This window comes from Medicago sativa, chromosome 1 (genome assembly GCF_051527215.1).
Source record: "Medicago sativa cultivar Bolivia chromosome 1, Bolivia_mono, whole genome shotgun sequence".
NCBI lineage: Eukaryota > Viridiplantae > Streptophyta > Magnoliopsida > Fabales > Fabaceae > Medicago > Medicago sativa.
In genome coordinates this window covers 32,060,078-32,073,097 of record NC_140749.1, presented here as the reverse complement: position 1 = coordinate 32,073,097, position 13,020 = coordinate 32,060,078, and the positions used below count along the sequence as shown (strand labels likewise).

The following is a 13,020-nucleotide window of genomic DNA, read 5'->3' as shown; positions in this document are numbered from 1 at the left end:
TAGTGAATAGAAGATATAGAAAACCCTAACACAGTTGCGATAAACAAGCTTGCGTGAGAATCACCAACCAACAACGTTTGTTTTCTTCGTCGATTCATGGCTTCTCACACCAGCAACAACTTTGTTGGTTCTCATCTTTCTGTCACAACCTATGGTGATAATGTGACAAAAACAAAACCCACCAACAAACGAAAACGTGATGTTTCTGTTGGAAAAAGAAGAAACAACACTTTGGGGAAACTGACTTCATCATCGTATTTCTCCGCTTCGCTTCATGATACCAACAATCTTTGTCTCTGCCTTTCGCTTTCTTGCCTCCATGATCACGAGACCTCACAAATCACCAAGAAGAAGAAGACATGCAGTAATGAAGCTTCTGTTGGGAAACACAACAACTTGGAACAAACAGCCAAGAAACAAAAACCTGGGGGCCAAGAAACCAAGAAGACACCTTGCAATGCTGATGAACAACAATGGGAGATCACGAAGGTGCTTGAGACGAGTGATATCTGTAAGCATAAGACTAGGCTTTTGTTGAATAAGGATTTGGCTGAGAAATTTGTCGTTCCGGTCTTGGTGGATGGTGCTGCAGTTGCTCTCGGAAAAGAAGTCCAAGTTCAAGTTTGGGACATTGACACCAAATCTCCTCATTCTGTAGTTTTCAAGTATTGGCCTTCGGCAAAAAGTTACGTCTTCACCACGACTTGGACCAAAGAGTTTGTTAACAGAAGGGAACTGAAGAAAGACGATCAAATCGGTCTTCGATGGGATCAAAACAACCAACGATTTGATTTCTCCGTTCTTAAAAAGTTTGATTTATAACCAATTGTTTTTGGTGTGTGTATTTGTTTTAATTTTTGTTGTTTAATCTTATTGTTTTTCCGTTGCATTGAAGGATGACTTGTATCCTACATATCCAAGTATTTGCCTTTCTTTATCTTCTTAAGAACTGATAGTGTATTTTGTGATTTTAAAATCATACTGCATTCGTATTATTATTTCTGTGACAAATCTCTTATTCACATATAAGATAGGAGCGTGTTTTAATTAAGAGGTAATTAAACATGCTTCTGAAAATTGGTTGTGTTTATAATCTGAAAATTAAGAATGATGTGCTAGATCATGCACATTTCGACACACAAAATAGTAATTATTATAACATTTCATATATATCATTGCTCATAGTTATCTATCTTTGGTATCATCTATTGAAGATCCTCTAAAAAATTTGTTTTCAATAATCAATAGCTAGTAATGAAAGGATGTTCCGTTTCTTTAAAATATCTCATGGTTTCCCTGTAATGCTTTGGCTAGAAAGAATGTATGAGGGGCTTCTTTCCAGTTTTTTTTCTTTTTTTCTTTTAAAGCTTATTCAAAACTAACATGCTCAGTTTCAGCGAACATAACTAGTTGAAGTAGCTCACCATGAACACTCACAGCTGTGTCATGGAACCTCACACAGTCATTCAACCTTTAAGGTGGTTGAATGTTTCTTGTTGGTTTGTTCACACCTCTTTCCTCTGTAACCTCATCATTTTCAACTTGATTTTCATTCTCATTCTGATCATCTTCTTCAGGTTCAAATTAAGAAGTAAAATTGTCTGTCAGTTTCACATCTTTGCTGAACACTACTTTCTTACTTTTTGGATCATACAACTTATAAGCACCCGGTGTAGTGATATCCAACTAAGACCATAGTTTCAGCCTTGTCATCTAACTTTCTTCTCATTTGATCAGGAATATGCTTGAAACATAGATAGCTAAACACCTTGAGATGTTGAACACTTGGTTTAACTCCTGACCATGCTTCTTCTAGTGTTTTATCTTGCAACTTCTTTGTAGGGAACCTATTTATGAGATAGTCTGCATCAGTTATGCTTCTCCCCAACAGGGGCGGATCTCGGATTGTCTCTTTGGTGTGGCAAAATTTTATTCACATATCAAATGACGATGTTGGACTCAATCATGAAGCACAATGTAAAAGTTTAGTTTTTTTTTTTGAAGGATAAAAGTTTAGTATTTTCTTCATCAAACTTTTTATTTAACCCTTTTCAATTCAAATATAGTCGATTAAAGGAAAATAAGAAAGTAATTAATATAGTTAAGATATATTTTATCAAATGATTTTATAAAAAAGTTGTTAATTTTTTTGTGATGAAAGAAAGTTGTTAATTTAATATAGTTAGAGAATTTTTTAAATTAATTTAGCATTATTTACTTAATTATTATTGAGCCTTTATGAATAAAAAAGCTCAAATTAATCATTTGGGCCTAAACTAGCCCATTATCCTGCTCAACATACACAGACCCCTTCAGCAACTTTTCATTTTATACTCAGCCGCTTGCCTCCTTCAGCAACAACATTGTCCATCTTCTTCTTTCCTCTTTCAGAGACATTTACAAACAATGAAATCAGGATGTTTGAATAAAATCAGCAATAACATTGCTCTTATTCTCCTTCTTGTTTACTCTTTTGTAGAACTACACTTTAAAAAATTAGTAAATTCTATAATATCAATCATAAAGTACAACATGAAAAAAGAATAAATGGGAGAAAATCTGCTGTGGCAACAGCCACACTGTGCCTCACACAGATCCGCCCCTGCTCCCCACAAGTAATGATGAGTAACTTTACAAAAGAGATATCAAAGGGTTACAAGAATAAGTCTTCAAATCAAATTCTACCCAAAGTCCCAATCTCTTCCCGTGACTAAGAGACTCAATCCTAACAGTGTTTTGTTCAAGATGAACCAAAACAATCCCAACCCTAGTGTCTCCCGCTTAGAGAAATCTCTCTAAACCCCTAGTTTGTTGTTTGTTTCTAAACCCTTGTTTTCTGCCCCCTCTCTCTCAAGGTTTACATCTGATACAAAGTCTATATTTATAGTGAAATATTACTCGTAAATTTGGAGCGGATATCATGCTGAAGATACGTTTTTTTTTCTCCTTCAGCACAAAGAATATTTGTATAAAATATTCCCTTTAAAAATATATTTGCATCAAATATTCCTTTTAAAAATATATATTTTTTAAATATTCCTTCATACGGCACAAAAATATATTTATTGTTCATAAATATATTTTCAGCACAAAATATATTTGAAACAAATATTTTATATTTTTAGCAACAATATTCTTTATCCAACAAATTTTTAGTCATACTACAACAATGTTGACTATGGTTCTATTCTTTCTCTCTAATATGCCATTGTGTAGTGGAGTATAAGGTGTAGTAACACTATGATTTATGTCATTTGATAAGAAAAAATCATTAAACTCACTGGATGTACATTCACCTCCTCCATCTGCTCTTAATGTGCTGATTACCTCACTACTTTCGGTGTGAACTAACATTTTAAACTTTTTGAATACTTCAAACACATCACTTTTCTTGACTATCAAGTAAATCCATAACTTTCTAGTGAATTCATCTATGAATGTTACAAAATAGGTATTACCTCCCAATTATTTGAACTCAAATGGCCCACAAACATCAGAGTGAATAACTTCAAGCTTCCTGGTTGCTTTGACTGGTACATCAGCTTTGTATGAACTTCTTGCTTGTTTTCCAATGCAACACATATCACATACTTGACTAGATAGCTCGATATGTGGTAATCCTTACACCATTTTCTTCTCACTCAACATGCTCAAATCTCTGGTGCCATATGCAGTCTTCATCATCCATTTCTGATAGTAGACACTGATCCTCAATCACATTAATATTAATCTTACAAGTTCTCTGCTTTCACAATGGAGCTTTCAGGATCAACTTATACTTACCGTCCAAAAAACATCATAGTTTGTGCTTCCATTTTCATAGTATAGCCCTTTTGCACTAATGGTCCTATACTAATGAGAACTTTGGCACTGATCGTCAATCACATTAATCTAGAGTCATAAATTCAAATAATTGTTGAAACTTACAAATTTATAATTTAAATCAAAGCATAAAATCTAGGATTAATTAAGTAAATGATCCATATATTTTGTCGGAAAAAAAAGTAAATGATCCATATAAATATTAAGAATTTCGTTTTTAGTCTCTACAAAAACAATAATACTTTTTAGTCTCTGTAATATTTTATTCTATCCATTTTATGGATGAAAAATGCTGAAGAAATTTTTTACACGAGGACTAAAAATGCAGGTTCATAACTATAGTTTGTAATAAATTAACCCTAAAATCTAATGTAATAATAGTAATATACACTTTTTGCTACGATTTTAATTAGATAAAATAAATAATTAACATATTTTGTGAAAAAATAACTAATATATTGTAACGCCCATACTAAACGTATCTAGAAAGTTTAGCATGTGCATTAACTTGATACTAGATACATTAAAATTTACAACTTAAATACAATCAAAAGGATATCTTATACAACCATATATGTTCGTACATACAATATAGCATAACTTGTCCAATACATAGTATGTGCATCCTCGAAATCCATGTCATCCTGCAGCGGGTACGAATGAACACTTGCTAAAATATCCATCCAACTACTAGCATGCTTTACCATTCTGTTTATCTGAAACAAATAAGGATTGGGATGAGACATAATGACTCAGTGAGTTCCACCTAACCCTAGGCTATTGGTAACCACAGGAAAAATCTACGGTCACCACGTGTCTACAATACAACCTGACAGTTGATTATACGTGTGTGGGGTCTTGCATACTTTAGACAGTTGTGCATACTAAGGCCGTCTTAAATTCATCATAACTTGTTATAGGTCTTGCCTACATCATATGTGTCATGGCGGATAAGGGGAACCTAATACCGTAATACCAAGATACATTAAATGCATCGTGGCCTATACATAACATATTCATGACACAATCCTAAACCGGACGATTAGGGAGACCTAAGATCGTCATCAGCATGCATTCATAACTTGTTCTATTTCACATACTTATGCGTGTCTAACGCCGTATCATAATCATACATATTCATGAACATAATCATACATATATGTTAGCGTTGAACAAACATAATTATCTTGATTCATTTTACGGATAGTTCCGGGTGGAGTAGTCCGAATACTATCCCATACATAACCGATAAAGACCTATCTAAGGAAAATATCGGGCTCCCTCAGTGAAGTGCGGACCCCCCTTGCAGATGTTATCCCGTTCTCACAACACCTACGTCTTACTTACTCATTTACCACGGATCCTTAAGTGATCCAAAAAAAAACATATGTGGTAAACTACACATACATCATAGTCATATCGTACATACGTATAGGGTTAAACCTATATATGCTTACTCGTTTACCACGGGTCCGTGATTCACCCGGTTAGCTGTAAACTACCTACATAGTCATACTTATTCATAATGAAGGGCTAACTTATCTAATCACGGCTTAACATACTTGCATGGTCGTTCCTATTCATATGCGAAGTGAATACACTAAAGGCTTCGCGTCATATCATACTTAGGACTCATGCATAGCATTCTAGTTCTCAACAAACTATGTCGAGGCTCTACATTCATTCCTTTCCTTAAAGATTAGTTTACTACCCGACTTAAATCATATCATACTCTCATGTGCCATGCTTTACTAATTTTGTTGAATACTTGCTTCATTCACAAGAAAACCTTTTAAAAGATTATCAAATAGGATCCTGGTTTGAGGGGTTTACTTTTATAAAAAGACTGCACGGAGAAAACCGCCTCGCGAAACGCCAAAACTGCCTAAAGCGAGCAAAACAGTGAGTTTCCTCACTGTCTACTCGCCTAGGCGAGTGATTGTGTGTGGGAGGCAAGCAGCTGCTCGCTGTGGCCAGTTGGGGGCGAGCAGGACTCCATGTTCTGTGGCCTAGCTCGCCATGGCGAGTAATTGCTCGCTGTGGCGAGTCATGACAGTCCAACACCTGCATAATTGGTATTTTTGACCCAAAAACCTCAAAACCAAGTGTTCCAATGTATATTTGAACTTATTAGATCATAGGATACTTAGAAAACATCTTAACAGCAGGTATCTACAAGTATAGCAAGCATGGAATAAAAGGGCAACTAATCATGAATCATAAAAATCCTAAAATTTCATATTATCCTTACTTGTTAAACACATAATCCCAAGGGTGGGTAAACTATCTATAGAACTCACCTAACATAATCTGAACTTGGTTTCCAAGCTCCCAAGCATCATCTTCACTTCTCAACAATCAAACCCTAACTCTTGATCCACTTGCTTTCTTAACTCACACCATTCCAATCTTGTTGTTTTTCTTGCAATCCAAAGCACCATGATTCATGCTTGTTCTTCAATCTTTAAGTTTCTCTTCCAACTCAAATTTCCATCACCTAAACCCTAGCTTCTTGATTCAACCAACCTTCAAAACCTCAAGTCAAATTCATAGTTGTTTCTTGCTTACTAAGTTGCTAGCATCCATGCTTGACTCACCACTTATACAAACTTAGAAGAATTGATGTCATGGAGAGGAAGAGATGGAATGAGTTTCTAGAGAGGTGAATGAGAGATTCAAACAAAACCCCAAGCTTTCACATACTTATGATATCATGAGAGGACATAGGGTGAGATCTTACCATGAGAGAAGAGGAAGTTTTTGGAAGAATTGGTGGAGAAGAGAAGAGAGGGAGACGTGAGAGTAGAGAGAAGGGAGAGCAAATCCCAATCACAAAACCCTAGAGAGAGAAAGGGAGGAGAAAGTGAAGATAATTTTGGTTCAAAATCATATAAATATCCCTTTTTGCGTGCAATTACCATTATGTCCTTGCCTTAAGCGTGTTTGTACGACACTGACACTTAACTCGTGACTGCATGTCATTCATAATAAACATTTCCATCATACTTATTTTCCATAAACATTTGCAATGTGACACGTTTAACGGGTAATATTCCAATAATCGCCGAGTGGGATATTACATATATCTTCAACAAAAATATTCAAGATAGCTTTTTTTTTAGAAATAAAAAAAAAATTCAAGATAGTTATACATAGTTTTTTTTGTCATTTAATTAATGAGATAAAAGGTAACCGTAAGAGAGTAAAAATCCAATATGATTTAGAAAGATTCTTTTTAAATTTTATTTTACTGAACATGTTATTAAGATTTGTGACGAAAAGAAAACAATGTCTAAAAAAAATATAATCTTGGGCTACATAAAAAATAGCCGTTAAGATAAAGGAGATAGAAAACCCTAATTATATTTTATAAACTAGTAAAAGACTCGTGATTTCGTACAACTGACGTAACATTGCAATAATTATATAAAAAATAATTATTATTTTTTTGATAGAATAAAAAATAATTATATCGTTAATATTGTAGAATGTTTATAGATATTAAATGGAAATTATGAGTATAATGTAATGTTTTTATTAAATCTTTTTCTCTTATATATACAAAAATTTGTTACATAGTTGAGACACCGGTTATGGATTTATTTGCTTATATTTTTATGTAGATATATAAGACGGGAACTACTGTGTCTGTCTTTCCGCTCTTTTTATTGTGCTAACGTTTGAAAATTATGAACGGTGTTTTTTTTGTATGAAAATTTGATTTTGATTAAAACTAAAAAAATATATAAATGTTTGTTGTTTTCAAGTGATAAAAAATCAAACAAACTATGATTATCTATTTCAACGACACCGACAATAATACAATATAACAAAAATAAATAATCTAATTTTTTTTTTTAATGACACCAACAACAATTTTCGGGTCAATAGTGTTTTACCCCCTGTAATATATGTCATTTCCGGTTCCCCCCTGTAAAATATTTTTTTGGAATTCCATCCTTGTAATATGAAGATTTTTTGGTTTTGGACCTTCATGGAAAATTTCACTCCATGTAATTTGAACAAATTTAGGTTTACCCCCTTGTAATTTGAGCAAATTTCGGTTTACCCCCTGTTAATTTGAGCAAATTTCGGTTTACCCCCTGTCATATCTTCGATTTTGTACAGTCAAAATTCATGAAGGTCCAAAACCAAAAACCTTCAAATTACAAGGATGAAATCCAAAAAAAATATTTTACAGGGGGTAAAACATGAAGTGACCTATATTACAGGGGGTAAAACACTATTAACCCACAATTTTATTATAGAAAAAGTTGTTTAAGGGTATAATTGGAATGATGAAAAAGTAAGTATAAATATACTCATATAGTTTGTTACACTTTTTAAATGATAAAGAAAAAAATATACATTCATATCGTGTTTGTTACATTTGTTTTAATATTTAAATTTATTCTTATATATTTGTTACATGTGTTATTTGTATTGAAAATTGAGGGTAGTTTTGGAAAGAAAAATTCAACCCAAAAGTGCTGAAAGGGGTAGTTTTCTTTATATATAGTATAGATGAAAATTGAGGGTATTTTTGAAAAGAAAAATTTAATCCAAAAGTGCTGAAAGGGGTAGTTTTCTTTATATATAGTTTAGTAATCACCCACATCAATAGCCTGATTTAAAGTGTGGGTGAGATCAATATAAAATATAATATCTTTATATTTTATAAGGAAAATATCAATAATTATATACTGTGATTATTGCTCACGTTTGATTAATAAAATTTTAATCTAGTTTAATCCATAAAATAATTTTGTTATGGGAAGTTTTTATTAGTTTAATATATTGTTATACTAGCGTAATTTTTATTCTAATAGTATTTTAATTATTTAGCGGAAAGACGGGCACTATCGTGTCCGTCTTCCGCTCTTTCTACTGCGCTAACGCATGTGATTATTTTATTATGTTTGTTTGTATAATTTTTATTAAAATTTTCAAATTTTAAAATATTAATAGAAATTATTGATATATTGATTTAAAAACAAAATATTGTCAAGACATATAACAAAATTATTTTTGAACTCAACATATTTTAGTTTGCCTGCATATAAAATTAAGATAAATAATGATCACTTATTGTTTATTCTACTAGTAATTAGTAACATCATAACATAAATGTATAAATGACATATTATGTAAAAGAAACATTGTTATGATTACGATAAAAGAATATCTTTAAAAACTACATTTTTTGTAAAGTCTCAATCTTCTCCTTCTATTTTGCCTTCGTAAATGAGAACTTTTGTTGAATTTTGACAAACTCCTCTTGATAAAGCTACATATAATTGACCATGCCTGAAACACATGCCGTGGAAGATAGATTCCGACGTTGAGAATGGTCTGCCCTTGTGACTTATTTATGGTAATAGCAAAACTTAGTCTAGCAGGGAAACTGTTTTCTACTAAGCACAAAGGGAAGTCCTGAACTCACATTTATTTTTAATTTAATTTTGGGCTAGAATGCTCTTTTTCCAGCATTGCTTCCTGTTAGGATTTCCACATCCAACATATTCTTAAATAAACAACGACATAATAATTGTGTCTCATTACACAGGTCATATCTAGGTTCTATGTTTCGCAACAATATCAAAGGTGCGCCTTTTTTTACCGGTAAAATATGTGGTGAGATACTTCCTTGAGCAATTGAGTTTAGGAATTCCTGTTGATATAAGTTATGAGTATCCCTTCAACCTCGTCAAATGACAACAAATTATGTTCTTCTCCTAGAAACTGATTGATAATTAATATTTAATATAGTGCTAACATATCTTTTTCTAAAATATTTCGAGTCCTGGTCTTTTTTTAGAGGATTTAAAGTCCAATTTTTAACATTATTTTTTCCTTACGTTTGTCACTAATCTTTTTTTAGAGGATTTAAAGTCCAATCTTTAACATTATATTTTGCTCACATTTGTTACTAATATTTTTTTTCTTCAGAAGATTTAAAGTCCAATCTTTAACATTATTTTTTGCTCACGTTTATTACTAATTTTTTTTTAGAGTATTTAAAGTCCAATCTTTAACATTATTATTTTTTGCTCAAGTTTGTAAATTGACTTTATTTTTGTAAATAAATAAATAAATAAATATATATATATATATATATATATATATATAGATCCGGCCCCATGCTTTTCTTTATTTAAAACCAATTGGAAGTTCCAATTATCTTCCTCACCCAAAACCCTCTCTCTATCGTAACCCTTTCCATCACGCACAATGTCTCCATCGCAACAATCCACTGGCAACGCTGCAGGAACAAGCCCTGAGAAGCATGCACCTTCAACAGAAGCGCTGGTTATCGAAGTTGAAGAGTCAGCTCCGGTGACGGAAACAGCTGTTGATGACGCTCGCGATGTGTAAGTTTGTTTTTTGCCTTTAATTTCTTTATGCATATATTGCTTCCCAGTATTAACATTGTTTATATCTGATTTTGCTTTGTTCTAGGGCTAGTTACATCGATTATTTTGGGTCTTTGATGAGGGTAGCCATCTTTTTGGGGACTGTGACACCAATATCAGCTTTCATAATCTCCTCTCTCCGACATGTTTTCCTGTGGAAATTTATGATATTTTCACTTTTTTCATCCATCTGCTTTGGGACAAGTTGCATCTTCTTCTTTGCCCTAATAAAAGACCTCCGTTTCAAAAACATTCTGATCGACAGCCGTAACTTCCGCATCCGGATGCTATTTGGGCATCTTACAGTTCTCTGTGGCTATTTCTTATGTTTTTCCTATATTATGTTATGCGGTTTCCTCTTTAGCTACAAGGAAGTAGAAGCAGCACTAGCCTAGCTTAGTTTGCTTGTTGATTTAGGCTGTTTGTTTGTTTGTTAGAGCAATCAGCGTGTATGCATTTTAGTAGGTTTTGTTCCAATTGTTTAATCTGACGTGGTTTTGTATGGAATTTATATGCTTCAGACAAAAAAATGATGTTTTATTTGTGAAATATAATATTTTTCTCAATTCGTTTATCTGTTTGATTATTCTTTGGGTTTATTTTTATTTCGATTGTTTAGCTATATATAATTTACTTGGAGAAAGTCATCTATTAGAGGCAGGGAAGTTTGTGATTCATCTCCCCTACAACTTCAATACATGGGGCATTGGCATCAAGTCAATTAACTTGTAAGGAAACATAAAATTATTGATATCTATACTATATATAAAGAAAACTATCCTTTTCAACACACTTTTGGGTTGAACTTTTCTTTCCAAATATACCCTTAATTTTTAATTTTAATTTTAAATACAAATAATACATGTAACAAATAGATAAGAATAAATTTAATTTAAGAAGAAAACTTACGCATAATTCTTTATGAACTGTTCTTACTGTTAGCCAATTATAAAATAACACATGCATTAATAATTCATGTCACTAATCGTCCCCGTTAACCACAGATCATACTCACAAAAAACTAGCACAAAACAAAAACTCATGTTACTTTTTTATTAGCTGATTTTATGTTGTACATCTGTGTTGTTTCCCTCAATACAACCGACAAAGATTGCCAAGTATTTTCATATCCCTTCCACAAAAAACAATATTTCCATATTATTTTATTACCCCAACAAAAAACAGTATTTTCATATTATTTTATTATTTTATTAATATAAGTTACTCTTCCTTAGCCTTTGATCAACTGTAACAAACGTGCGCAAAAAATTATGGTAAAGATTGGACTTTAAATCCTCTAAAAAAATATTAGTAACAAACGTAGGCAAAAAATAATGTTAAAGATTGACTTTAAATCCTCTAAAAAAAAAGATTTGTAACAAACGTGAGCAAAAAATAATATTAAAGATTGGACTTTAAATCCTCTAAAAAAAGATTAGTAACAAACGAGAGCAAAAAATATTGTTAAAGATTGGACTTTAAATCCTCTAAAAAAAGATTAGTAACAAACGTGACTAAAAAATAATGTTAAAGATTTGACTTTAAATACTCTATAAAAAATATTGGTAACAAACGTGAGCAAAAAATAATGTTAAAGATTGGACTTTAAATCCTCTAAAAAAAGATTAGTAACAAACGAGAGCAAAAAATATTGTTAAAGATTGGACTTTAAATCCTCTAAAAAAAAGATTAGTAACAAACGTGACCAAAAAATAATGTTAAAGATTGGACTTTAAATACTCTATAAAAAATATTAGTAACAAACGTGAGTGTAACACCCATACTAGACGTATCTAGAAAGTCCAGCAAGAGCGTTAATTTAGTATTGGATACATTAAAAATTTACAACAAATAAAACTTCGAATGAATATTATACATCAATACACGTTCGTATAAAATGATACAACACTTTGACTAAAACAATAAATGTATCCTTGGAATCCATATCCATTCCTCAGCGTGTACGAACGAGCACTTGATGAGATATCCACCCGGCAACTAACTTGACGTCCGACCTGTTTATCTGAAACAAAAATAGGATTGGGATGAGACATAATGTCTCAGTGAGTTCCACCTAATCCTAGGCTATAGGCAACCTAAAGGGAAACCTACGGTCACCACGTGTCTACTTTACAACCTGACGGTTGGCTATACGTGTGTGGGGACTTGCATACTTAGACGGTTGTGCATACTAGGACCGTCATAATTCCATCTTACTTGTTATAGGCTTACTATCATCATATGTGTCATGGTGGTCAAGGGAACCTAAGACCACTATGCCAAGATACGGTAAACGCATCGAGGTCTTCATATAACATGTTCATGACATCATCCTAAGCCGGACGATTAGGGAAACCTAAGAACGTCATCGGCATCACATTCTTTTCTTGCCCTAATCATGACTTGTACTTAGCATAACCTACATGAGTTCATTCATGATCATAATCATATCATACATAATCGAATCTAAGTTCATTAATCATTATGTTAGCGTTGAACAAACATTCTTATCTTGGTTCATTTTACGGAAAGTCCCGGGTGGAGTAACCCCGAGTACAATCCCATACATGACCGATGTACGTACATCGGACTCCCTCGGTGTCGTGCGGGTCCCTTGCGGCTTGAACCGTTCCCCTTAGGTCGAGAACCTCCCGTATCCCCCTGGCGTGGATAACAAGAGACACGAGCATCTACGTCTTGTTAATTTCAGTGACATGCGGGTCCCTTACGGCTTGAATCGTTCCACTTAGATCGAGAACCTCTTGTATCCCTCTGATGTGGATAG

The 13,020-nt window shown here is 32.9% G+C and overlaps 1 protein-coding gene across 1 annotated transcript; it reads left to right on the top strand.

Moving 5' to 3' along the window:
* The first annotated feature begins 96 nt into the window (after positions 1–96).
* Positions 97–822, top strand: LOC146954350 (uncharacterized). The gene has a single exon (XM_085744476.1). The coding sequence runs from the start codon at positions 97–99 to the stop codon at positions 820–822; it is 726 nt and encodes a 241-aa protein (XP_085600602.1).
* Positions 823–13,020: the final 12,198 nt, after the last annotated feature.

What these genes read in the sequence shown, in the direction of transcription:
- LOC146954350 (XM_085744476.1), top strand. Translation starts at nt 97, where the DNA reads ATGGCTTCTCACACCAGCAACAACTTTGTTGGTTCTCATCTTTCTGTC.